The 25795-nt window shown below is 42.8% G+C and overlaps 1 protein-coding gene across 1 annotated transcript in view; it reads right to left on the bottom strand.

The window, feature by feature from the left end:
- The window catches only part of LOC132570393 (golgin subfamily A member 6-like protein 22), a 162680-nt gene that overhangs the window by 47407 nt on the left and 89478 nt on the right, over positions 1–25795 (bottom strand). The window contains exon 21 of the mRNA XM_060237008.1: positions 19214–19252. Within this exon, the coding sequence (XP_060092991.1) occupies positions 19214–19252 (39 nt within the window). The remainder of the gene's footprint in view (positions 1–19213; positions 19253–25795) is intronic.

Consider the following 25795-nt stretch of genomic DNA (forward strand, 5'->3'; position numbering starts at 1 on the left):
CCAGTCACTTTACTCTCAGCCTAGCCCTGACCTGGATAGCCCCAGAATAGCCTGATCTCATCAGATTGCAGAGGCTAAGCAGGGCCAATATGGAAGCAGCCCATGGCAAACCATCTCTGAACACTGCTTGCCTTGAAAATAGGGATGTGCATTCGGCTCGGCCGAGCCATATTTACAGCCGAACCAGTGTTGATTCGGCCGCATACGGAATAGCCTGCAGCCGACTTCCATAAGCGCCCATTACACGGCAGCCGAATAGGCTCGTTGTGTAGTTACGAATAGCTATTCATAAGCAAACAGCTGTCAATTCAAAACAAAAGGCGGCAATTAGCTTCTGGAGCTTCAAAGGAGCTCCTTTGGCACCTTCCCGCCTCTGCCTTAACATCCCTGGGATCAGGGAGGGGGGAGGGGGAAGAGGAGCCCCAACAGCCAATCCAAAGCATGCATTTGTAAAATACATTGGAAATGCATGCTTTGAAGGGCTTTCTAAGGAGTCTTCACTTCCTGGCTGACTCCTCCATGCTGTGTGTAAGAGATTGCTTAAGCTGCTGCAGCTCTCTCACTCAGACTTCCCTGGAAGACAAGGTAAAACACTCTTTGGGTTCTTGTTTTTATTTATTGTTGGTAAAAGGACTTTTTTTAAAGACTTAGAGTCCCTTTACTTATCCAGATTTGGGTGGTGGTGGGGTAGCTTATTTGGGGTTTCTGCTTGGGGAGGGGGCCTGGGGTGGGGGGGTTTGCCAATCTGCCCATATCTTAATTTAGTGAGAGGACTTTTAAAAGTGCAGTGTCCTTTTACTTCTCCTGATTTGGGTGGCTTTAATTTCTTGGGGTTAGGGTGAAGGGTTTTTTTGGGGGGAGGGGGTGGCAAAGTTCCTGTATTGCTAAAAGTTAATTTTTTACTGTTTTAAAAGTATTCAGTGTTTGATTTGTTGCTGCTGTGCTGTGTTGTGCTGCTGCTGTTACTCTTTTCTTTGGGTTCTTGGGGCGGGTGCTGTTTGGCCTAATTTCCATTGTTTAAAAGGCCACTTTTGTCCCCCTTTTCTTGTTGGTGAAAAGGCCACTTTTTTTTAACACTTGGCCTTTTGTGATTCTGCTGGTTTTGTTTTGGTTTTTTAAATTGCCTCTGGTTGGTGTGGGGGTTGGTGAGGGTGTGTGTGGGCTGGGTCACTTTCTTGTTTTTATAGAGTAGGTTGTGTGTTCTGTGGCAGGGAAGCTGGCACCTGGGTGAGAGACCCAGAACCAGCGGGCTTTTTGTGGTTTGCCAGCTCTCCCCTTGTTATTTGGGGCAGGGCTGGAGAGCTGGCATCTGTAGATTGTGTGTTCTGTGGCAGGGAAGCTGGCACCTGGGTGAGAGACCCAGAACCAGCAGGCTTTTTGTGGTTGACAAGCTCTCCCCGTGTTATTTGGGGCAGGGCTGGAGAGCTGGCATCTGTAGATTGTGTGTTCTGTGGCAGGGAAGCTGGCACCTGGGTGAGAGACCCAGAACCAGCAGGCTTTTTGTGGTTGACAAGCTCTCCCCGTGTTGTTTGGGGCAGGGCTGGAGAGCTGGCATCTGGGTTTGCTGCAAGCAGGTCTGCAGAGCAGACCTTGAGCAGATTGTGTTTTGTGTGGCAGTGAGGTTGGCAACTGGGTTTATGTTGGTGCCAGGCCTGCAGGCCCAGGGTTCATAGATTAGATAGAGGGATGTAGTGCATTTGGGGCCTATAGAGATTCTCTGGTGTGAAGTTAGGTTTGGCTTTGGGTGCCCCAGGAATTGGACCCCATGGTCCAATTTTTTTGGGACTTGGGGGGGTTGGAGGGGAGAGTCCCCTTCAGGTCTCCTGCAAATTTGGGGGCTCTCCCTCAAACCCCCTCCCCTCCAGGCGGCTTCAATTATATCCTATTTGCCATTGATTTTAATGGCCCATAGGGTATAATGATGGAATAGGGGCACCCTCTTTGGGTGCCCCTGGAATGGGATCCCCTGGCCCAATCTTTTTGGGACTTGGGGGGGTTGGAGGGGAGAGTCCCCTTCAGGTCTCCTGCAAATTTGGGGGCTCTCCCTCAACCCCCCCCCTCCAGGCGGCTTCAAATATACCCTATTTGCCATTGATTTCAATGGCCCATAGGGTATAATAGGGCCGTATATTCGGTAATAGCCGTGCATCTACCGTATATGCGGCTATTCCGAATACGGTATTCAGTAGTGCATGGGGAATCCGAAATTTTTTTCCCTGTGCACTTCCGAATCCGTGTAATTCCGAATTTTTTTTTTTTGCACATCCCTACTTGAAAACCTACAGAATCACCATAAATCAGCTGGGACTAGATGGCAAAAAAATATCACTCACCACTTGTGTATATCTGTTTAGGATTATACTGTTATAACACCAAAAGGTTTTAAGAGCTTGAGCCCGCTTCATCAAATGCAGTGAAGAAAATCCATAGTCACTAAGTTTTAGGGGGGTTATACACAGAAAGTGTATTTCTAGGCAATGCTGAAAAGTACTGAGTACAAAATTAGTCCTGCAATCCTGTCTTCATGGCAAAAGAAGCAAAAAGTGAGAGGGAAGAAGGTGAATAATTGAAGAATGATTGGATTTTAAATTTTTCAGTGAAAAAGAGTTGAAAACTTTTTAAAACCTTTTTTAGTCAGATGCATAGTAGGTTCTCGTTCAGCTTCTGCAAAATTAGAATTGTAAATGAAAAGATAAATTATAAATACACAGAGCAGAGCCTGTAGAAATAATAAACAGATAGCAATATATGTGTACAATATTTTTCTGTGTGATTTTTTAATTACAATCCTGCATTTATATAGAACTGTAAAATTCACAGCATAACACAGACAGAAAGAAGGCACAGGATGTCAAAGCCATTTTAAGATTAGTTTCCCCTAAAAAAGCCCCATGGATGTTAATTTGGTATTTTGAAGTACAAAATGTCTTTACCCAGTATAAATGTATCTCTTCAAATATAAAAACATGAGTTCATGTCTCAAAGCAGGAATACAGGAATGTGCTTAAAATAAATAAAGAACACAAATACCACAAAAGCCCAATTTGTTAAAAAGAAAGGCAATGAAATTTAGAGAGAAACATAAAGCTGCTTGCTAATTAAGCTTAACGCAACTCATTAGTGGAAGGAAGTGAAGTGCAGAGTGGCATTAATATGAACGATGACTCGAAAAGAAATTTACAAGATGCAATTTAATTGTGGTTGCTTGGAGATGTACCTCTAAATCAGTGGTTCAGTATTTGCCGTGTTGAATTGTGTGTTGTGTTCTGCTTGTGAAAGTGTCCATACCATGCTTATCACTTAACGGTTGGCTAAAAGGTTCTAGTCATGTCATGCAATCCATAAATGTGTACATTTGCGAGCAGGGGCACCACAAAGAAGTCTCTACATACCATTCTTCCTATTCTATTTATAAGGTTTTTAAAACAGTATTATTTGGAAGGCTAAAGAGGGTGCTTCCTTTTGCTCTCTGCAAAATCAGCTTCCTGCATTCTAGAAACAAGACTAGAATTAATCAATCTTCCAAACAGTGGAGTGCTTGACAGAAAGAATATGCTGCTATTGCTTAATATATTTACTTGGAAGTCCCATAGGTGTCAGATAAAACTTGCAAGTAAATCTGTGTAAGGACAATAGCCTAATGATCACAAAGGGTCTCATGATATAGGCAGTACCCAAGCATTCAGAGGAGAGAACCACCCTATGTGTGCATGCAGATCAACAACCTGTATGAAATTTATTTATATAAAACATTTTCATGCAACTTTTCCACCCAATTCAGGGTCCCAACAGTAAAAAATCAAAACATTTTAAACTTTTTAAATCATTTAAAATAGCTAGGAAAACTTTCTGACTCCAGGTCCACTCCAGCCCACTCAGGTCGGTAAAATGAGTACCCAACTTGCTGGAGGGGAAGTGTAGATGATTGGGGAAGGCAATGCCAAACCACCCCGTGAAAACATTGTGAAAGCAATGTCACCCCAGAGTCGAAAACAACTGGTGCTTACACAGGGAACTACCTTTACCTTTATTTGCATGGCTATTGACTTGGATAAAGTCAGTCTCTTCACAAGGAAAGGAAAGGAAAGGAAAGGAAAGGAAAGGAAAGGAAAGGAAAGGAAAGGAAAGGAAAGGAAAGGAAAGGAAAGGAAAGGAAAGGAAAGGAAGTTGGGAGAAATGGTAACACCCTTACATAAAGGTTCCTGAAAGAATACCTATATACTTACCGGGGGGGGGGGGGACCATCATATATTTATACGCTGACACAACTATTATAGTAAAAGAAAGAGACATCAAATGCTTCCTTTAAATACACATACAGTTACTTTACTTACCTCTTGATTTATGAATGTCTACTGTAAAACAAAATATTTGATGAAATAAAAATTACTGTAGGAAAAGATAACACACATCCAGTTAAAATTGTTTACCTCAAGTGGACACACTAACTCCTTACCGACATAGGCTGGGAAATTCAAGTGTCAACAGAACTGTGCAGAGGTGGAGCAATGGGGACAATTTAATGGGTCCTCACAAAGCAAGGGGCCTCCTGCCGCCACTCTGGACCTGCTACAGTCCTTGACAGAATTTTTGCCATTTCATTCAAGTTTTCATTAAAATTTCCACTTGTACTAGAGCTCTTGTGCAAATAGAAATGTAAGGAAAGGCTGCAGTAAATGTTTGCACTAAATCATACTTATTCTATCCCCACACATACTTCCACTTGCACCAGATAGGTACAAGCAATCCCAGATTGTCAGGAAGCGAACCTAGTAGCTTCATTTTCAAAATAGCTCTGAGGTATATTATGGAAGAGGGAGGAGATGATTGCCCTTTTTGAAGCTATTCAGAGAGCTAGTTTGGTGTAGTGGCTAAGAGCATGAACTCTAATCTGAGAGAACTAGGCTTGATTTCCCTACTCCTTCACATGCACCTGCTGGGTGACTTTGGGTGAGTCAGTTCTCTCAGAACTCTTCTCTCAAAAGCAGTTCTCAGTCAGAGCTCTCTCAGCCCCATCTACCTCACAGGGTGTCTGTTGTGGAAAGAAGGGGAATGAGACTGCAAGCTGCTCTGAGTGAAGGGTGGGCTATAAATCCAATCTCTTCTTTAGTTCTTCTTTTCTTAAATTAAACCCTGGTGTTTCTCTATTGACAAGTAGCTCCTCACAGAATTCTATTGTGTACTGGGCAAATATAAGGGGCATAATGATAGTTTAGAGTGTCACAGGACAATCCCCCAAGTATGTTCCAAGTCAAAACAGCTGAAGAATGTGTTTGTGGGTCAGTGGGAGATGTTACACATGATCTAGCATGTGTATGTCATTGTGTAGATGAGTAAATTAAAGTGAAGTGGAAGATGTTGCACAAGATCCTGTCTAATTACTTCTACAAGCAGAACTATGTGAAATAGATTTCTTAAATTGAACACTGCTGGATCTTTGTGTGAAGAGATGACACATCTGTATTCTCATTTATTGTGACACAATGGCATCCATAGTTTAGTTGTGTATGGAAACAGAAATATGCAGTCTGCCATGCAGCATGGGAGACTGCAACAAGAAGTGTCAATATTTATTTGTTTTAATTATTTCTATTTATTTATACCCACTTTTCTTTCAATTGACGACCATAAGTGGCTTGCATATTCTTCTTTCAACCATGTGCAGGCTGAGAGTGTGTGACTAGTCCAAAGTCACCCAGCAAGTTCTAGGGTTGCCAGGTCCAATTCCCCTCCCCCCATTTCTGGTGACTGAAGCGAGGGATTGGCCTCTCTACTCACGAGTTGCTGCCAACTTTGTCAAAGTAACACAGACACCCCATCCCAAGAGGAAGCCTTTCAATCGGAGACTGAAGCCTCCAGAGGTGCAAAGGCACATGGTCCTCTGGGGGTGGGGCTTCCCCCCGGCCAGCTGATTGGGGGCGGGAAGTAGCCTGGGAAAGCGGAAGAAACCCCACTGGGACTTGGAGATTGGAAAGCCTAGCAAGTTCCCATGGCAGAATGGGAATTGGAACCTGGCTCTTCCAGATTTCCCAGATCCCAGTCACAAACTCTAACCACTATACCAAACTGCCTCAAATTGAAAGGAATCACAACCCTTCACCCTTGGATGAGAAGAGCAAGCTTCATGAATGGGGCACAATAAGATGTGCAAGAGGATTGATTTTGCCTGATTTTCCTTTCTCTAGGGGTGGGGGCAGAAGTGTGTGTGGGGGGGGACGAAGACAGGAGACATCCATTCTCATGAACTCTGTACATTCACAAGAGCTTTTATTCAACCCTTTTTTATTTTATTTAAGCTTACTAACCTTTTGGTCTATGAACTGCTGCAGTTACTTTAAAATAAAACAAAAAATAAGAAAAACATTTAGGTCTTGTATACAGAATCATTTAAGAGACTGGGGCTATAGCTCAGCAGTAGACTATTCATTTGCATGCAAAAGATCTCTGGCAATTCCTATTTATAAAAGAAGTTCCAATAGCAAGGCTGGGGAAAGCTTTTGCCTAAATTCTTGGTGTAGCCCTGTTACAGTTACAGTAAACTGATGTACAATCTATGTATTGCTTGCTGGAAAAGGCAATGTCTGGTGTACAGAGAAGAGAAGACTCTGAAGGGGGCAGCAAGGAGACAATAAAATAGGATAGTGAGGTCTGCACCGTCTCTCCTTTTAAGTGTCATTCCTTGTCTGTCTCCAGATTGCTGCTCTTAGGGCAATTTCCTGATTCTTGTCCAGAATTCTAGACTTAGACTTGCCCTCTCTCTCAGCTAGAGATGTAGTTAGGACCCTATCTCCATCTGTCCTCTTTACTATCAAGTATGTTAGTTCCTAAATAAACCTTTATCTACACTTTAATCAGGTTGTGTACTGTTGCTGGGCTAATTACTCTGCCAGCATGCTGCACACTTCATTGTACTTGCTTTTTCTTTCCCTCCTCCCACAAACTACCCTTCTTTCTCTTTCTTCCCATCCCCTTCTTTTTCCCTAACTCTGAGCCTAACAGCTGGACTCCACTTCCACAGCAGCCACTGCTGCCAGGCTCCTGGCCTCCATTGCTGTAGGGACAGCAACCGCTGCCAGGCCCTTCAATAGTAAGTGTGTTGTCTGCACATGTGCAAGCCATACTTTATTTAATTTGGGAAAAATTTAACCACCCCAATGTATTTTTAAAAAACTTTTAAGATTTTTCTGCAAACCTAGGGGGTCCTCCAAGCTTGTAGAAAAATCTATTTGGGATAAGTGTTGCCTGATGCACAGATTTAGATATCAGCAGATGGAGGCCACTCTTGATAATAGATATATAGATGGTGACCTTTTGGCTTATAAGTTTCTTGCTTCATTGCAAAATAAAATAAGATGTTCTGGGGAACTGTGTTTAACTATAGTACTTTATGTACAATTGCACCAAAGGGATCTCAAGCGCAGCAACAGGAAGCTGTATTTTTAAAGCTTTCTTCTCCCTTGTCTTGTCTCAGAGATGTTCAGCAGTGTCAGAGCAAATGCTGACAAACTGCGTGGAAATGAGTATAGACACTGTCTATTAGACAGAAAGGAGTGTCCAGATGGAGACAGTCCTTGCCCTGCTCTTCATTCCTGATGGAAAGGGATGCAAAAGGGAGAAGCATTCTCATATAAGCCAGTTATTGTTGGATGCGGAGGTTTCATTTTTTCTAATTCCCTGTGTGCAGATGGCTCTTACTCTCGAGCTGCAACAGATCTATGCACAGAAACTTGTACATATTGAGTAGTTGGACCAGTAGTTGAAACCAAATTCCCTGCATCTGCAGTTTTATCTGCATCTGCAGTTTTTGTCGCATTTATGAGTGTCCATGCAAGTAAGAATCATTACAGATAGGTTGATCAAATTTCTTGATGTAATAGGAAACCCAAGATCCCTCTGCTGCCCCCCCCCACCACTCAGCAAAGTGGTGATGGGGGGAGAAGTCATCATGCCAACAGCATGATGTTACTTGTAGGGAAAACCTGGAAGTCACATCACTGTGTCAGCATGGCTAAGATGTCACAATACTCTATGGGAAAACCATAGAGTTTGGAGGTATCCTAGGACATTACACCAATGTGGTGACATTACATTCAAGTTTTTGTTGGAAGTGATGTCTATCATCATCCCTGTGACGGAACCAGCCCAATTCTGCTTTCAGACCTGGTCCCGCCAGCTCCCTTTTGAGTTGCCAGCTTCTGAAGGGACCTAATCTTCTTCCCGCCACTAGGGCACATTGCCACTACCTGTTCAATTTAGGGGTTCCTGACCGAGAGGAACAGGACTCCCAATCCCCCTTCCTGCCAGTTCTGCGGCCTGGCCTCAAGATCCTCTGCCAACCCAGCACTTGGTTAACACAGAGATCAAGGTCCTTTTTGGGGAGACCCCTGGAGGATTGGCACCCTTGCCAACTGTATGCCTTCCCTGGACTCCCCTCTAACAGTAGTGTGGTCTAAGATAGTTGGGGAACCTTGGTGGTACAGAGGGACTACCTTTTAAACAAATAAAACATTTATTTAAAACATGCAACTATTTACAGGCATTCTTAAATACAGGGTGAACAGAAGTAATAAATGAAAGTAGAGATAAAACGCTCCTTCTTTCCCTAATATATAACTGGCCCTGACCATGCCATCCAGAACCAACTCACCAGTCACCAAGACTCAAATAAAACTCAACTGACTGTCAGCTTCCCCCGACAACTTTTAACTCCCCGTTTCCCTCCAAAAACTTCTAATATAAAACCCACTTCCTGCCCAGGAACTGGTTTTCCCTCCTGGAGCCTTCTGGGAGACCAGCCTAAAAAACTTCCTGCCTCTCTAGGAGGCCTCCTCAGAATTGCTGCTTCCAGACTGGAGGGGAGGCAGGAGGAGGAAGAGACTAGGCCAAAGCCCAACTCCAGTTCAATGGCCTCTTCCTGCGAACTCCCAGATAACCAATGCTTAAAATGGCGTTTCTCCTCTGTCCCCATTTAATTAATTCCCAGGTGAAGAAGAGACATCCCTGTGCATTCATGGCTTGGAGCTCAGTTAATGAGGACTTGTTAAGATTTTGCTTCTCAGACCCAGCTTTTCCCCACATCATAATAACTCTTGACAGACAGGCATACTGGCTATCAACCTGAATGCTGATTCATTAATCTGTCCTTTCCCAGCATGACTGTCTTTTTATTTTAAAGTGATGTATGTACATGTACTTAATTATTAAATGCCTTCTCTTCATTGGAAATAATGGAGGAGGGGGCACCTTCTTTTGAGGATCATAGAATTGGAACCCCTGATCCAATCCTTTTGAAATTTGGGGTGGGGGTGGGGTGAGGAGAGTCACCGGATGCTATGTTGAAAAATTGGTGTCTCTACCTCAAAAAAGAGGGGGGCCCAGATACCCATAGATTGATCCTCTATTATACCCTATGGGGACCAGTCTCCATAGGATATAATGGAGTGCCTAGTGGACATTCAATCTCCCTCCACCACTTTCTGATAACCCTGAAGTGGGGGCAGGGTCTCCAAACCAGGGAATCCCCTGCCCCCAACTGGGGATTTGCAACCCTACTTCTGTCAGCATTTTATGCTGACACCGTTACTGCTATCTATTTTTTGTCTATCAGAGAGCAAAAAATAGTGAACACACATTTTGGCGGGGGGGGGGGGGTCAAAACAGAAGGCTTTATCCAGTTATTCCTTTGCTTTTTTTGTGGGAGGAAAAGTTCCTCAGCTGGAGTGATTCTTTCTCTGATACTGTACGACAAGAATAAGCTTTTCCAAAAGAAAAAAGACTTTGGTGAACGGAGCCATTGGATCCAATGTATTTTATTTTGGGATGCAATACATACTATGTTACCAACCTTTTGGCTTATGAGTTTCTGGTGTCACTTCAAAATGAAACAAAATTTTAAAAGTATTAGGCAATGTGCAATATGTTAAAAATTAAACAAATAAATGTAGCTTGCATTCTGAAAACACCCACACTTAAAAGTGTTTCTCCCCGAATCAGTCTGATTGAAAATAGAATTCTCACAGAGAAACATTTCATTCTTGGAATGGCTTGGGTTCTTCTGGGCTGGAACACTAGCCTCTATTATAAAGTAAACTTTGGAACTGTGTTGAAAGTGCAATACTATAAAGACAATATTTTAATAAACATTTTCAGCAGTGTTGATAACTGCCTCATTCAAACAATGTTTGTTTTGAAAGAAGTAAAAAGTGTTCAGCAATGCAGACTGAATGGAATGCTTCCTGGATTTGTTTTGCCCTCAGCATTTTGTAAAACCAACTGGCAGCATGGTTGTGATGTCATCCCATTCGTTATATGAACCCTAATTAGCTAACATCACCCATGTGATTTGTACTGGAAGCACTGCTTTCACTTTCAATAGCTATATTTGCCTCACATAGCCAAATCTGATTAGCTCGTATTCTGAAAACGTCTTGATCCATGACGTGACATCATTCAGTATGTGATCACCCATGTAATTAAAACAAGCAGAGAATATCAACATTATGGCTGTGATCACACATACTAAATAATGCAGTTTCAATCCACTTTCAATGCACTTTCCTACTGAATTTTGCCAGTTCACACGGTAAAACCTAGTTGGAAAGTGTACTGAAAGTGAATTGCATTATTTAATATGTGTGATTACTGCTGAGAGGAGGACTGATGACTGCAGACAGATTCAAAAAGGGAAAACCTTCTCATAATTAATATTCATTTGAGGAAATATTTCCTGACATCTCCACCTTCAGCTGGAAAAATGAAATGGATTAATAGCTTGATGCAGCCCTATGTCCTAAATTTTAATTGTTAAATATGCCTATTTCCTAGGTCACATTATGACTTGGAGCATTTGAAATACTGGGGCCTGTCTAAACATTTTGCCTGGGGACATCTTTTGGCCAGGTTAAGAGCGATATTCTTGAGTTCTGCACTTCTCCGGTATGCAGGGGCCTGATTCTAATCAAGATTACTGTGAGGAGAGAGGTGGGAAATTCCTGAGAGCCTCAGGAGGGCAGCAGTCTAAGCAAGGTCAGCTATGGGCAGTACTTGGATGGGAGACCACCAAGAAAGTCCACTGTGTGAAGAAAAAATGGCAAACCACCTCTGCTTGCCTCACGCTAAGAACATCCTATGCATGGAGTCACAATGACTTGGTTGCAACTCAACTACCTTCGTTTGAGGGTGGTGGAATTTTGAGAGCAGAGAGACCTCAGCAGGGTATAAGGCAATACTGTCCACTTTCAAAAGCAGCCATTTTTTCCAGGGGAACAGTAGCTGGAAGATCAGCTGTAATTCTAGGACATCTTCAATCTCCACCTGAAGGTTGGCAACTCTAGGGCTTAGACCTTCCTTCAACACCATATTCCTGAGTTGGGAAGACTTTGGGAAGCCACTGTTTTTCCTGTTTGAGAAACATACATATGTAGAGCCAGTTTGGTGTAGTGGTTAAGTGAGCGGACTCTTATCTGGGAGAACCGGGTTTGATTCCCCACTCCTCCACTTGCACCTGCTAGCATGGCCTTGGGTCAGCCATAGCTCTGGCGGAGGTTGTCCTTGAAAGGGCAGCTGCTGTGAGAGCCCTCTCCAGCCCCACCCACCTCACAGGGTGTCTGTTGTGGGGGAGGAAGGTAAAGGAGATTGTGAGCCGCTCTGAGACTCTTCGGACTGGAGGGCGGGATATAAATCCAATATCTTCTTCTTCTTCTACATAGGACAAAGGTGGCTCACTGGTGCCATTTCCGTTTGTGAAGGTGTCATGGGGGAAAGATCTGAGCCCCTTTTCCTCACATACTACAATCCCAATCTGTAGCAAACCCACATGTATCTGGGAAGTGCAGAGCTGCAGAATACATCTCTCAAATGGACCTCAGAAATCCCTAATGAAAATATAATGTGTAATTTGTAGGATTGCCAAGTCTGACTCAGGAATCTGGAGACTTTGGGGTGGAGTTAGGAGCAAGGTTGTGGCAAGCACGATTGAACTCCAAAGGGGTTCTGGTCATCACATTTAAAGGGACCGTGCTCTTTTTTTAATGCTTTCCCTTCACTGGAAATAATGAGGTGACGGCATACGAACTCCCCTGAGGGAGGTCATCAACTTGTCCCTCTCAACAGGAGCATTCCCAAGCACTTTAAAGGAGGCAGTGATCCGTCCTCTCCTGAAGAAACCAACTCTGGACCCTATGGTCCTAGCAAACTACTGCTCAGTTTTGAACTTGCCGTTCCTAGGCAAGGTAGTGGAGAGGGCGGTGGCAATGCAGCTTCAGGCTTTCTTGGAGGACACTGTTGTCCTGGATCCCTTCCAGTCCAGCTTCTGCTCTGCCCATGGGATGGAGACGGTGTTGGTCACCTTGGTGGATGATCTCCGGAGGCATCTGGATCAAGGCGGTTCGGCGCTGCTGATCCTTCTTGATCTGTCAGCAGCATTTGATACGATCAACCATGAAGTGTTGGCCCACCGTCTCACTGATGCAGGGGTATGGGGGCTGGCCCTACAATGGCTGGTCTCCTTTCTCCAAAATTGGGGACAGAGGGTGGCGCTTGGGGGTGAATTATCCCAGTGGCACCCATTACAATGTGGTGTGCCACAGGGAGCAATTCTCTCCCCAATGTTATTCAACATCGACATGCGCCCCCTTGCCCAGATCATCCAGAGGTATGGGCTGGGGTATCATCAATATGCAGATGATACCCAGCTCTATCTGCTGATGGATGGCCACCTGGATTCAGCCTCAGAGGAATTGGGTAGGGCATTGGAAGCCGTGGCTGGTTGGTTGCAACAGAGCCAGCTGAAACTGAATCCATCGAAGATGGAGGTGCTGTGACTAGGTTATAGGAGGCTGGGATCGGAGATCAGACTCCTATCCTTTGATGGGGCTCCACTGATGCCTACGTCAAGGCTGAAGAGCTTGGGGGTATTTCTGGATGCCTCTCTAACCATGGAGGCCCAGGTTACCACCACTGCCAGACTGGCCTTTTTCCATCTGAGGCGGGTCAGACAGTTGGTCCCGTATCTTGATCCCTGCAAACTGGCCACAGTAACCCATGCAATGGTCACTTCCAGGCTAGATTATTGTAACTCTCTCTACGTGGGGCTGCCCTTGATTCTCCTATGGAAACTCCAGCTGCTGCATGGATGTTGACTTTGTCGCCTGTATGGGCATGGATCCATCCTGTGCTGCGTGAGCTGCACTGGCTACCCATTGAGTACTGGATCTGGTTCAATGGGTGTTGGTACTTACCTTTAAAGCCCTATACGGCCAGGGGCCAGCATACCTTCGGGACCACCTCTCTCTGTATGAGCCTCGTAGATCCTTATGATCAGCAAACCAACAACTTTTGGTAATACCCAGCCCCAGAGACATCCATCTGGTCTTGAAGAGGGCCAGGGCCTTTTCAGTCCTGGCCCCTGCCTGGTGGAATGAGTTCCCCCTGGAGATCCGGGCCCTGCGGGATTTGCTTCAATTCCGCAGGGCCTGTAAAAAAGCCTCTTTCGCCAGGCTTTCAGCTGTGGCAGTGGCAGTGGGTGTCACTTGTTATCGGCCTCCCCACCTCATTCCATCCCAGCATCACAAGATCTGCTGGACCTGGACAACAGGTCATATCTGTGAGGAAGAATCTGCCATCTTAATCTGTTTAATTTTAGTTTTTATATTTTAAACTAGTCTTTTACTGTTTTTACTGTTGACTGTTTTTATGATGTAGCCCGCTCTGAGCCTGTTCTATGGGAATGGCAGGCTAAAAATCAAATCAAATAAATAAATAATATAATATAATATAATGAAGGATGGGGGCTCATAGAATTGGGGGCTCCTGGTCCAAAGTTTTTGAAACTTGGGGGGGGGGAGGGTTTGAGGAGAGGCACTAGAATCTAGATGCTATGCTGAAAATGTGGTGCCTCTACCTAAAAAAAGACACACACCCCAGAGCCCCAGATACCTGCTGATTGATTTTCCATTATACCCTATGAGGACCAGTCCCCATAGGGTATAATGGAGTGCCCAGCAGACATTGAACCCCTCCCCCCACTTTCAGATAATCCTGAAGTGGGGTCTCTAAATCAGGGAATCCCCTTCCCCCAACTGGGGATTGGCAACCCTAGATTTGGCTTTCAGATTCCATGCGAGGAGGCTTGCTACAGTTGGGATAGACTTCTTCTCCACTGCCGTTTTTATACAAATGTCTCTTCCCCTCATTTTTTTTAAAAATAACAGGATTGTCTTGGCCTGTATATGTGCCTAATTTCAGCATTCTGATTCAGCAAAAGTAATTTGGCAAAGTGAACAGGGTATGGAGGGTATGGAAAGGCTAAAAGGGCAAATAGAATGTGCCTTTTAAGACCTTTAAAAATAAACTCAGATCTCAATTATGACATAATATATTAACATTTGGACCTACCCTTTGATTTATGAGCTTCTACGGTTACTGCAAAGCAAAATAAAAATTGAAAATATGCTGTGAAATTCTATGACTAGGCTAAAGGTATAGCAAACAATAAACAACCTAACATATTGTTCTTTAACTTATTTTATTTACTTCATAGTCTACCTTTCTCACTGATCTTCACAACATACTAAAAGCACATAACACATTCAGTAATCATTGCAGTGAACTACAATCCTATTCCATTGCAAAGTGCCCCCTAGACAGTTCTATTCTACTATAGTTCTAATCTCTTTCCCAAAACACTCTCTTGTGTAAAATATTTTACTCCATGCTTCAAGTATATACAATTCACCTATATTTTGCTGTACTGAAGCCTAGCATTACTTCACAAAACTCCCCAGTATTTTAGAATCTTTTTTTCAATTAGAAAAAAAATATGATTCATTTCAATATATTACAAAAGTTGCAGTCGAGAGTACTAAGCTGGAATCAACTTGACATTTTCTTTACAAGAGGAGGAATGTCCCATCTACAGACAATCTGCAGAGTGGATTTGGAACATGTACACTACCAAGGAAGAGGACTACAAAGTCTCTGCATATAGGGGGCTATGTGTCTGCAAACAGACCTGTTGAACTTTGGCCTTTGGCCAAGATCCAGAGATACAAACCCATAATGCTTTCTTTCAGTGCTTTGACCAAAAAGTTCACTAATAAATAAATCAGTTTCAAATAGCTTAATTTAAAACTGATGTTGTCAACTATGGAATGCAAAGAAAATTGTTCATTTGCATCTTTCCGCTATAGTGGATAATTATTTATTTGTTAGAACTTTTATACTCCACCCTTCTATTCAACATAAGTATTTAAGGTGGTTTTGCAATGTTAAAATGCAGACAAAACTATTAAAATCATTAATAACAACTACTGAAAACTTACCCTCACAAGATGTAATTAAAATAGATCTTCCAAAATAAAAACAAAATTCAAGTAATGTTGGAAGACCTCCAGAGAAAAAACTGTCTGCAGTATAAGAAGGAGGGTAGTGTATCTGCTGAGAAAGCCCTCATGCAGGTTCCCACTGACTGGGTTTGTTAGACATGGCATGCCAACGATAAGCCTATCAGCCAGTCTCAGACCATCAACCAGTATATACAAGTGGAGGTAACTTGTCATCATGCAGCTTGGGCCCAAACAAGGGATGTACAAGTTAATATCACTACTATACAATTAATACTGTTTCAAAAAATCTGTCCAGATATAATTGAAAGAATGATATAAGTGAAAGAATATACTCCCACCAACCTGGCAAGAAGCTCATATAACACTAATATTTAAAGAGGATAATGATCCAGTGTTGCCACAGTCATACAGTCCCATCTGATTGCTAACTATTAACTGGAAATAGATGAAATTATTGTACCACCAAAGCTGCTATGCCATTGCCAAGGCCATTAGATATGAAGGATGTCTATTAAGACTATCTGAAAGCCACCTATATATTTAATGAATTGTATTGTATAGCATCTAATTGTTCCTTTTAGCTTAATGTTTTTATATTGAAGTTATTTTTATTATTATGAAGTGTGAGCCACCCTGAGCCAGCTTTGGCGGGGTGGGCAGGATATAAATCGAATAAACTAAACTGTTAAATGTGGACTACAAAATTTTTGCTTCAATTATGGCCAATACATTAAGGAAATGTATTTCTAAAGTAATTAATCCTGATCAAATTGGTTTTATACAAAAAAAGTGAAATCCAGTTAATTGATGATGCATTAGAATTTGTTACACATAAGGGTAAAAAAGCAGCCTTTCTATTCTTAGGCACTGAAAAAGCCCTCAATAATGTGTTTTGGATTTTTCTACAAAAAACACTGAATTGGATACAGAACATTTGTACTAAAATGTTAAAAATTTAATCAATGGCATTTTGACAAATGGATTTAAAATATAAAAATGAATCTGTCAAAGATGCCCACTTTCTCCACTTCTTTTTATTCTTGTAATGGAAATTTTTGCTTCTAGGATAAAACAAGATCCTAAAACTGAACGACTAAAAGTAGAAGGAAAAGAGTTTAAACTAAAGAGTTAAGCTGACAACATGGTCCTTACAATTTCAGCTCCCCCAACTACCTCTCTAACATGTCATGGAGCAAGCAGACAAGGTTGGATTCTTTTCAGGTTATAAAATCAACCTGAAGAAAACCAAGATTATTTTAAAAGTTTCATCTAAACAAGATGAAGAAGAGATTAAGAAAATTTCAGAATGTGACATAATAGGCAATCCAGTCAAATACTTAGGAATATATCACACAGGGCAGAATGAGACATTATTTAAAGACAATTACATGACAACCTGGTCTAAATTCAAAAAGATCTCAAAAGATGGTCCAAATTACAAACTACCCTGGCTTGGAAGAATTTTTGTAATAAAAATGAATGTATTACCAAAATTAAACTTTCTGTTACAGATTATTGTCATTTCAGTTTCTGAAAAGATCTTGAGTGACTGGCAAAAACAAATAAATAAGTTTGTATGGAAGGATAAGAAGCCAAGAATAAGATTTAAAGTACTGCAAAATGAGAGGAAGAGAAGTGGTTGGGCAATACCTTATATCAAATTATACTATCAAGCTGCTGGGTTAGTTTGGATATCAGATTGGATCAAAAATCCCAATGAAGACTGATTAAATTAGAATCTTCAAGTCTTGAGGATGGACTACATAGTTATCTCTGGGTCAAAAAAATCTATATAAAAATATAACCCAAGATAAAATGCATATAATTAGACATAGCCTATTTAAAATTTGGGGAATGCTACAAAAGAGAATCAGCCCCACAATCGCACTAATAATGTCACTAGTAGATGCTTATTACAATAATCATACAAGGAGAAACAATGACTTTATAATTTATAATAATATGTTAAACTCACAAGATGTGATCAAGATGTGGCAAGAGATCAAAGAAGAAGGAAAGGAAATAAAATAGTGGACATATTTTCAAATTTCTTCTAAATTAAAAAATATCTGTACCAAGAGGAAAGGAAAGGAAAGGAAAGGTCCCCTGTGCAAGCACCAGTCGTTTCCGACTCTGGGGTGACGTCGCTTTCATAACATTTTATGGGGTGGTTTGCGATTGCCTTCCCCAGTCATCTACACTTTTCCCCCAGCAAGCTGGGTACTCATTTTGCCACCCTCAGAAGGATGGAAGGCTGAGTCAACCTCGAGCCGGCTACCTGAAAACCCAGCTACCACTGGAGATTGAACTCAGGTCGTGAGCAGAGTTTAGGACTGCAGTACTGCAGCTTTAACACTCTGCGCCATGGGTACCAAGAGAGGTGTTACTAAATAATTGACTGACTTTAAAAAGATAATTTTACAATCTAAAGACCATTTATTAGGATGAATTTACAAATTATTGCTTCAATATGACTCTGAAGAAAAACAGAGAACTGCCATGATCAAATGGATGCAAAGGTTTGGTGAGGAAATATAATTTCAATGTTGGGAAAACCTATGGACTAAGGACATTAGATTTATAGCTAGTCAAGGACTAAGAGAAAACTCGTATAATATGTCCTACAGATGGTACATCACCCCAAAAGACATTGAAAAGATGGACAATAATTATAAAGGTTTTGCTGGAAATGCAAAGAAGCAGAAGGCATCTTTTACCATATGTGGTAGACCTGTACCAAGATGAAAAAGATACTGGAAATAAATATATGAAGCAATTCAAAATATTTTAAAAACTAAATTCCTGATGAAACCAGAGACTATGCTATTGGCAATCTTGCCAGATAATACAGATAGAACTTCACAAGACTTACTTAAATATATGTTGACAGCTGCCAGAGTAACATTTGCAAGGAAATGGAATACAAATAGAGATCTGGAAAGGAAAACTAGCTGAATATGTAAATATGGCAAAACTAATTATATAAATAGAAGACCACTGAAATAATTTCAACAGAAATGGCAAGCCTACGACCTATATTATGGGAATAGTTTATATGCTAATTCCTGAAACTATTTGTATATTATATCAGAGGTGATGAAGATATTAATTATAGATTTTTTTATTATTTAGTATTCTATTACCATCTAAATACGTTGTAAGAATAAGACTTAGAAATTGTTAAATGATTAAGATATCTAGGTTTTTAGGATGGATTAAATTTAGCATAAGAATTGTTTAACTGTAAAAGATGTAATCTTTATTATAAACAGAATATCACAACTCAGAAAGTTCTTGTTTATTATTTTAAAGTGATAATTTACCTCAAAATATTGTAATAATGATGTTTTACTATCACATTTGAAATTGTTAAATGATAAAGACAATATCTTAAGTTTTTAGGATGGTTTAAATTTAGTGCAGGAATTTGTCTAACTGAAAAAGATGTAATCTTTTTATTGTTAATTGAATATCACAACTAAGAAAGTTCTTGTTTAGTCTTTTAAAAAGAGAATTCACCTCCAAATATTGTAATAATGATGTTTTACCATCTGCTCTCACATTTGAAGGATGTATTTTACAAAAAAAGTTTTTTACTTGTATTTATACTTCCCTTATCTTTTTCCCTTCTGTACCCCACTTAAAAAAATCTATCCTGTCTAGCTTAACCTATCTAGCTTTGACCTAGTGGCCAAAGGATCTCAAAGTTGGGGGAAATAGTTACCACCATCTTTAGCTATCGTCTACATTTTAATGCACTCTTCTATCAGTAGCACTGTACACTCATTTCCATAGTTCTGAGTTAATCTATATTAATGCTAAATTAGAAAAAAAAATCTTTCTGTAATAAACTTTACATACACCCTTACCAGCTTCTTTTACAGGTACTTCTCTCTTTGGTTGTTTCACTAAAAAATATACACACAAGGAGACATAGCTGTTAATTACACCTTTTGAACAGTACTACATCAGAAAATTTAGAGGAAACAAGTAAAATATATGAGTTGATAATTTATATTTATATTGGCTTCACCTTCTTGTGCAGTTCTAGAAAGTAAGAGACTCAGCCATGATACACCCCAACACTCCTACGGCCAAAAGCTTGTTTTTTGAAACCCAGTCTCTTTTTAGACCAGTATGTTTATTTATTTATTTATTTATTTATTTAATGGACTTATATCCCGCCCTTCTCACCGAAGTGTCTCAGGGCGGCTCACAACACAATAATTCACATAATTCAGTTTAAAACATTTACAAATACAGTTAAAACCACAATTGATAAAACAAGATAAAATAAAACCAGCGGTCTATAAAAGCATTTTGTTCCATCCAAGATGTTCTCCTCTTCAGTTAGGTGTTGTAGGCCTGCCGGAAGAGGGCTGTCTTACAGGCCCTGCGGAACTGCCCTAGGTCCCGCAGGGCCCGCACCTCCTCCGGCAGCTGGTTCCACCAGTAAGGTGCCGCTATTGAGAAGGCCTATGTTGCCACATTAAGTCAAGGAATTCACATCATTCTAAGTCTGGTTCTCATGGGAACCATGAATCACCCTATTTAATGGGTCCATCTTTTAACCCTCTGAGGTTCAGGTTCAGTTGTGATCCCAGGTGATCTTTAGGATTCACCTGGAGGTTGGCTACCCTATGCCAGCTGCTTGCTGTTATTCAGCAGCAGCTCCCCTATGGCAGCCAGTGTGGCATAGGAGTTAGGGCTTCAGAGCAGGGTCTACCAGACCCAGGTTTTTGCTGTGGAAGCTGACTGGGTGATTTCAGGCCAGTCACAGACTTTCAGTCTAACTTCCCTCACAGGGTTCTAGATATCAAAACATTTCATCCGTCTTTCTTCAGTTTGGAGGTTTATTTATTACTGGAACCCAATCTTTACAATCCATTCAAAGAAGACCAACAAAGTCCAAAACATATATGTTAGATTTCCAGGTTCTGGAAACCTAACAGATATGTTTTGAACTTTGTTGGTCTTCTATAAATGTATTTTAAAGATTGGGTTCCAGTGATACGTAAGCCTCCAAACTGAAGAAAGATGGGTGAAACGTCTTGATATCTAGAACAGACATCTTTGGAAGGGCTTCCTATGAACTAAATATTGGAATATTGTTACTCCTTTGTGATTGGAAAGACTGTTTTTGAACTGTCTTCTGTGAGTATCTTTTTGCTACATGCTTTTGTTTATTTGAAGTTCTATGTGCAAGCTTGGTCAGAACACCACTGACCTCTACATTACACTGTCTGGTTGTTTAAAATTTATAGTGGTTTTTTATTTACACAGCTGTACACTAAGATCCTGTAGTTTCGCTAGCAACAACCTCTGGCTAGAACTTCCCAGAGGGCAGCCATGGGCTCTAAGGAAACACTCCCAGAGGAGCCTGGCCTCCCTGGCTATTTCTGTGGCCTTTGGAGACTGTGAGTGCTGGGAGGCCTTTCATGAGGCTGCAGTAACTCCCCAATTCTTTCTGAGGCCAGTTGACAAGAGAGGGCACAGAGAAGAATTGGAGATATGGTCCTCTTTGAGGTAAGACTGTTTTTGGCAGTGTGTTCAGCATTCCTGGACCAGCATTCCTGGACCTGCATCAGCCAATGAGAGGCCAGAGACGATGACTAATGTGTGATGGGCCAATAGTGTGTTCCCGCAGTAACTGCCAGAACTAAGGCTAGTTGCCTTTTACTGACAGAATCATTTTAGCTGGTTTGGGCAGGAGAGAGGAGCAGACTCAACCAACAGCATGCAAGTACTCTTGATTGATAGTTTGACGGGCCAAAGGTGATACCCCACAGTCCCACTGAGCCCCAACCAATCAGGATGGTCAGATTTGCCATCATGGCAGGAGATTTATTATTTATTTATTATTATAGATTACATATGTTGAGGACTCAATCTTATATAGATAGATCAGTTAAACCTATTTTTGTATTTAAATAATATATTGAAATCAGTTAATGAGTCCTAGGCTGTTGCATCATATGTGGAAGTTACATTATATACAACAGCCTTGTAAGATCAGAAAGTAACATCATCCCTATATTGCAATGGGATGCTTCTAGACCAGGGGTGTCGAACTCATTTGTCATGAGGGCTGGATCTGACATAAAAGAGAGCTTGTTGGACCGGGCCATGTCTGGTTGGGCTGAGCCATGTCGGGCCAGGCCATTTGTGTACCCATTTAAAATTAGGTAGCAGGGATATAAATTTTATAAAGAACACAAACACAAATATATATTTTTAAAAAACTTAAAACATGCTTAAAATGTTAACACTCTTAAAGGTGCTTTCTTTGTATTTCTCCCATGGGATCCAAGGAACTGGGCAAAGGAAGCTCTGGCTCTTTCCTTCCTTCCCCAGGGACTGAGTGGGGGAGGAGCCTGAGTCACTAGAAGGAAGAGAGGCTTAGTTCAGTAGCTCTGCTGTGCGATTGAGAGAGCCTGGCAAAGCAAGCTATTCCTCAACAAGAGAGGAGCCTCAGCCAATGCAGAAAATAAAGCTTTTGTTCTGTAATGCCAGTGAAATTGAGCAAGCGTTGCAAAGCAAGCTATTATGCAAAAGGAAGCAAGATATAGGGAGAAGGAAACAGATGACAGCCAGTTGCTCAGGGGGCTGATAGGAGCCCTCCGGGGACCTGATTCAGCCCCCAAACTGAATGTTTGACACCCCTGTTCTAGACAGTCACTTATCTGAGATTACTTTGTCAATTCATGACAAAGGCAAGATTTGAACTCAGGCCCAGGGCTCATTTCCAGCAGGAACACACAGGAACGATGTTCCAGAAGAAAAGAAACAAAGTATTTATAATAATAATAATAATAATAATAATAATAATAATAATAATAATAATAATAATAATAATAATAATAATACTTTTTATTTATATCCCGCCCTCCCCGCCGAAGCAGGTTCAGGGCGGCTCACAACATATTAGTTCAATACAATACAATACAATCATAATTCAATAAATACTACATTATAAAACCATCATTTAAATCAACATTCCAATTAAAATTAACAGTTATTGTGCTAAATTACAGGTTTTTAATAAATTGATGGTGGAATACAACAGCAGCGAATCTATCATTTGCTCAGCATTCAGCTCAGCATTATTTATTTATTGCCTTATAAGGCAGCAGCACATGGTGAACTTTTCTGTGCCTGTTTCTGCTCCAGCTCTGCTTTTCTTGCAGTCAGCTGGAGCTTCAAAGGCTACAGTATCCGCTCTTCAAAGACAGTATAGGCTCTTTGGAAATCTGGCCCTACCCCCTCAATCCTGCAAGGAGAGAGGATGAGGCCTTGCTTGTAGTTATTGGCTATCTGGCAATCCTGCTGGACTGGCTACTGCTCAGTAAGTTGTGAGGAAAGAGGATGGATTTCTTTGGATGGGAGAGAGTAGTCTTCAGCCCACACTAAAAGGCAAGCCTTGACCTCGCTAGCCCTGCTTGGCTGGGTGCACTTGCCCTCGAGGGAAGGGCAGTGGTGGTGTGTGTGTGAACTCTGGCCTCCATTGGAGGCCTGGCCTTCCTTGCCTTGCTTGGCTGGGTACACTGGCCCTCAAGGGAAGAGCACCTGTGGGATGTGGAGTGATCTCTGGCCTCCATTGCAGGCCTGGCCTTCCTTGCCTTGCTTGACTTGGCTGGGTGCACTTGCCCTCGGGGGAGGAGCACTTCTCTGCTGAAGGCAAGTGCCACCACAGCAGATCAAGGCTGGGGCCTGCCCTGTCAAGCAGGCATTGGTGGAGGCAGCATTGGGAGGGGGGTGCCTTCAGCCTACACCCTGCCAAGCGAGCAGACATCTCGGGGGGAGCCAGAAAGAAATGGCAAATCCCGGTCACTACTAAAAAAATCTGTCCAGAAAAGGGTTGGTTCCAAGAGCTGTTGCAAACTTAGTAGCCAGATAATTATCCTGTGTGTGGAGTAGGCTGGTAGTCATGGGGGGGGGGGGCATGGGGGGCACAGCCCCTCTATTAAAAAAAACCCTTTCCCCTGTAGGGCCCCTCCATTCAGTGCCATTGAACTTGTGCCACTGTGTCCCCTGCCTGCCGACTGTGCCTCCTCCGCCAGCCTGCCGCTACTGCAGCTGCCCACCCCTTCTTTCCCTTCCTGTCGCCTCCCCCCCCCCCGCATGATCATGGTAGGGCCCAGGTGTGGCATGCTGTGATCACGTGCTGGGGAGCTCCGAGCGGGCTCTGCCTTCAGGCCGCCTGCAGAAAAGCCTGGCGCTACTGGCAGAATTCCAAGTGAGGACAGGAGCGCAGGTGGGCAGGCGTGGGGTGGATGGGCTCTCCTGCTGCACCTCTCCCCCCAGCCCAGTCCCGCCCCAGCTGCCGGGATGGAGTGGGGGGGGGGGGTCCAGGCCAGGGCCAAGAAGGCAGTGCTCATGAACTCCTGCATCATCACCTGTAGGAGCTGAGGAGGAGGGAGGCTGCTTCTTCACTGCCCTCGCCCTTCCTACCATCTCTCCTGGGAGCCACGAAAAGGCAGGTGCTTTCCCTCAATGGGAACCCCCTGGCCCATCGGCAGAGGCCTGGCCTGCTTCCCATGGAGTGACTCACCACCCACCCACAGGAGGGAAGGTTGGACTGAAGGAAATTGCCCAGATTGTCTGAGGTTTTGGATTGGGTTGTCATCAGTATGCCGATGACACCCAGATCTATCTGTTGATGGACGGCAGACCGTCTTCCGCCCCTGAACAGCTGTCGGAGGCGTTAGGAGCCATGGCTAGATGACTACAAAAGAGTTGACTGAAATTAAATCCAACTAAGATGGAGGTCCTGTACCTGAATCGAGGGGGGGTGGGTTCATGCATCCAGCTCTCAGCCCTGGGCCCAGCAGGTGATTCTGGATGCCTCCCTTTCCATGGAGGTCCGGGTCACAACAGCTGCGCGGTCTGCCTTTTTCCACCTACGGCAGATCAGGCAGCTAGCACCCTACCTATCCTCCCAAGATTTGGCTACAGTGATCCATGTAATGGTCACTTCCAGGCTGGACGACTGTAACTCGCTCTATGCTGGCTTGCTGCTGAAACTGATCTGGAAACTGCAGCGGGTGCAGAATGCGGCAGCTCACCTACTGACTGCATCACCTATATGGGTGAGCATACGGCCAGTGCTCTGCAACCTGCACTGGCTGCCTATAGAGTACCGGATCCATTTCAAGGTGTTAGTTTTGACTTTCAAAGCCTTATGCAGCCTGGGACCAACATACCTACGGGACCATCTCCTTCCATATATGCCCCGGAGGTTGCTTCGCTCAGGCTCCCAGGATCTTCTGACAGTCCCTGGCCCCAAGGGATGCTCGTCTTCCCTCTACCAGGCCAGGACTTTTTTGGTCCTGGCCCCGACCTGGTGGAATCAGCTCTCTATGGAGATCCAGGCCCTATCTGGCTTGCTGGCCTTTCGTAGGGCCTGTAAAACGGAGCTGTTCCGCCAGGTCTTTGGATGAGGTAGCGGGCATCCATCCATCTATTAGATCGGTTGGCCTCCCCCTACACCCTTATGGCCTGCTGCATCACTGTATTGTGGAGCTATACTATCTTCCTTTATATCACCTTGCTGAACTAACTTACTGCACTTACTGAATGTTGAACTTGTTTTTATTATGATTTTATTGTGATTTTAATTTAAATTGTTGTACTCCGCTCTGAGACCCCCAAAAGGGGGAAGGGGCATAATAATAATAATAATAATAATAATAATAATAATAATAATAATAATAATAATAATAATAATAATAATAATAATAATAATAATAATAATTTTTAAAGGCAATTGCTGCCTTTGGGAGAAAGGAGCCTGTTTGGGTCTGGTTGCGAGCCGTTGAAGGAAGCACAGGCCATGATGGCAGGCGGGTGGCACGCTGGCGGGGTGGGAAGGGAAGGGAAAGGAGAGTTTGGTGGCAGCCGGCAGGTGGGTGGAGGAGGCAGGCAAGCTCGTGGAGTTTGCGCAAAGGGCTTCTCAAGAGGAGGCCCTCCATTCATAGACCCCCCACCAAATTTCTTACCTAGGGGCCCCCTCCACCCAAAATCTTCTGGCTATGGGCCTGGTATGGAGTGCAGACTGAGAAGCCTCTCTCCCTTCCTTTCTCTCTCTCACCCCCACCCCCCCACTCACCTCTCCTTCCTTTCTCTATCTCTCCCTGTCATCTGTCCCCCATCTTTCTTTTCCCCAAAAGTAACTTGACAGGCCATGCCTGTCTGATAAATGTTTGTGATATTGAAATCATTTAACATCTTGGCTGTTTTCTTTGTGCTTTTGAAGTAATTTTTCTCCAGAATGCCAGCTCTGAGTTGGAAAATACCTGGAGATTTTGGGGTGGAACCTGAGCGGTGGGTGTTGCCTTCTGACACACTTCCAGTGATGTCAGGGGGTGTGGCATATGCAAATAACTTATGCAAATAAGTTATGTGAATGAGTTCCTGGAAAGTTTTTTTTACGAAATGACCCCTCCCCAGGC

This window comes from Heteronotia binoei, chromosome 1 (assembly GCF_032191835.1).
Source record: "Heteronotia binoei isolate CCM8104 ecotype False Entrance Well chromosome 1, APGP_CSIRO_Hbin_v1, whole genome shotgun sequence".
In the NCBI taxonomy this organism is placed as follows: domain Eukaryota; kingdom Metazoa; phylum Chordata; class Lepidosauria; order Squamata; family Gekkonidae; genus Heteronotia; species Heteronotia binoei.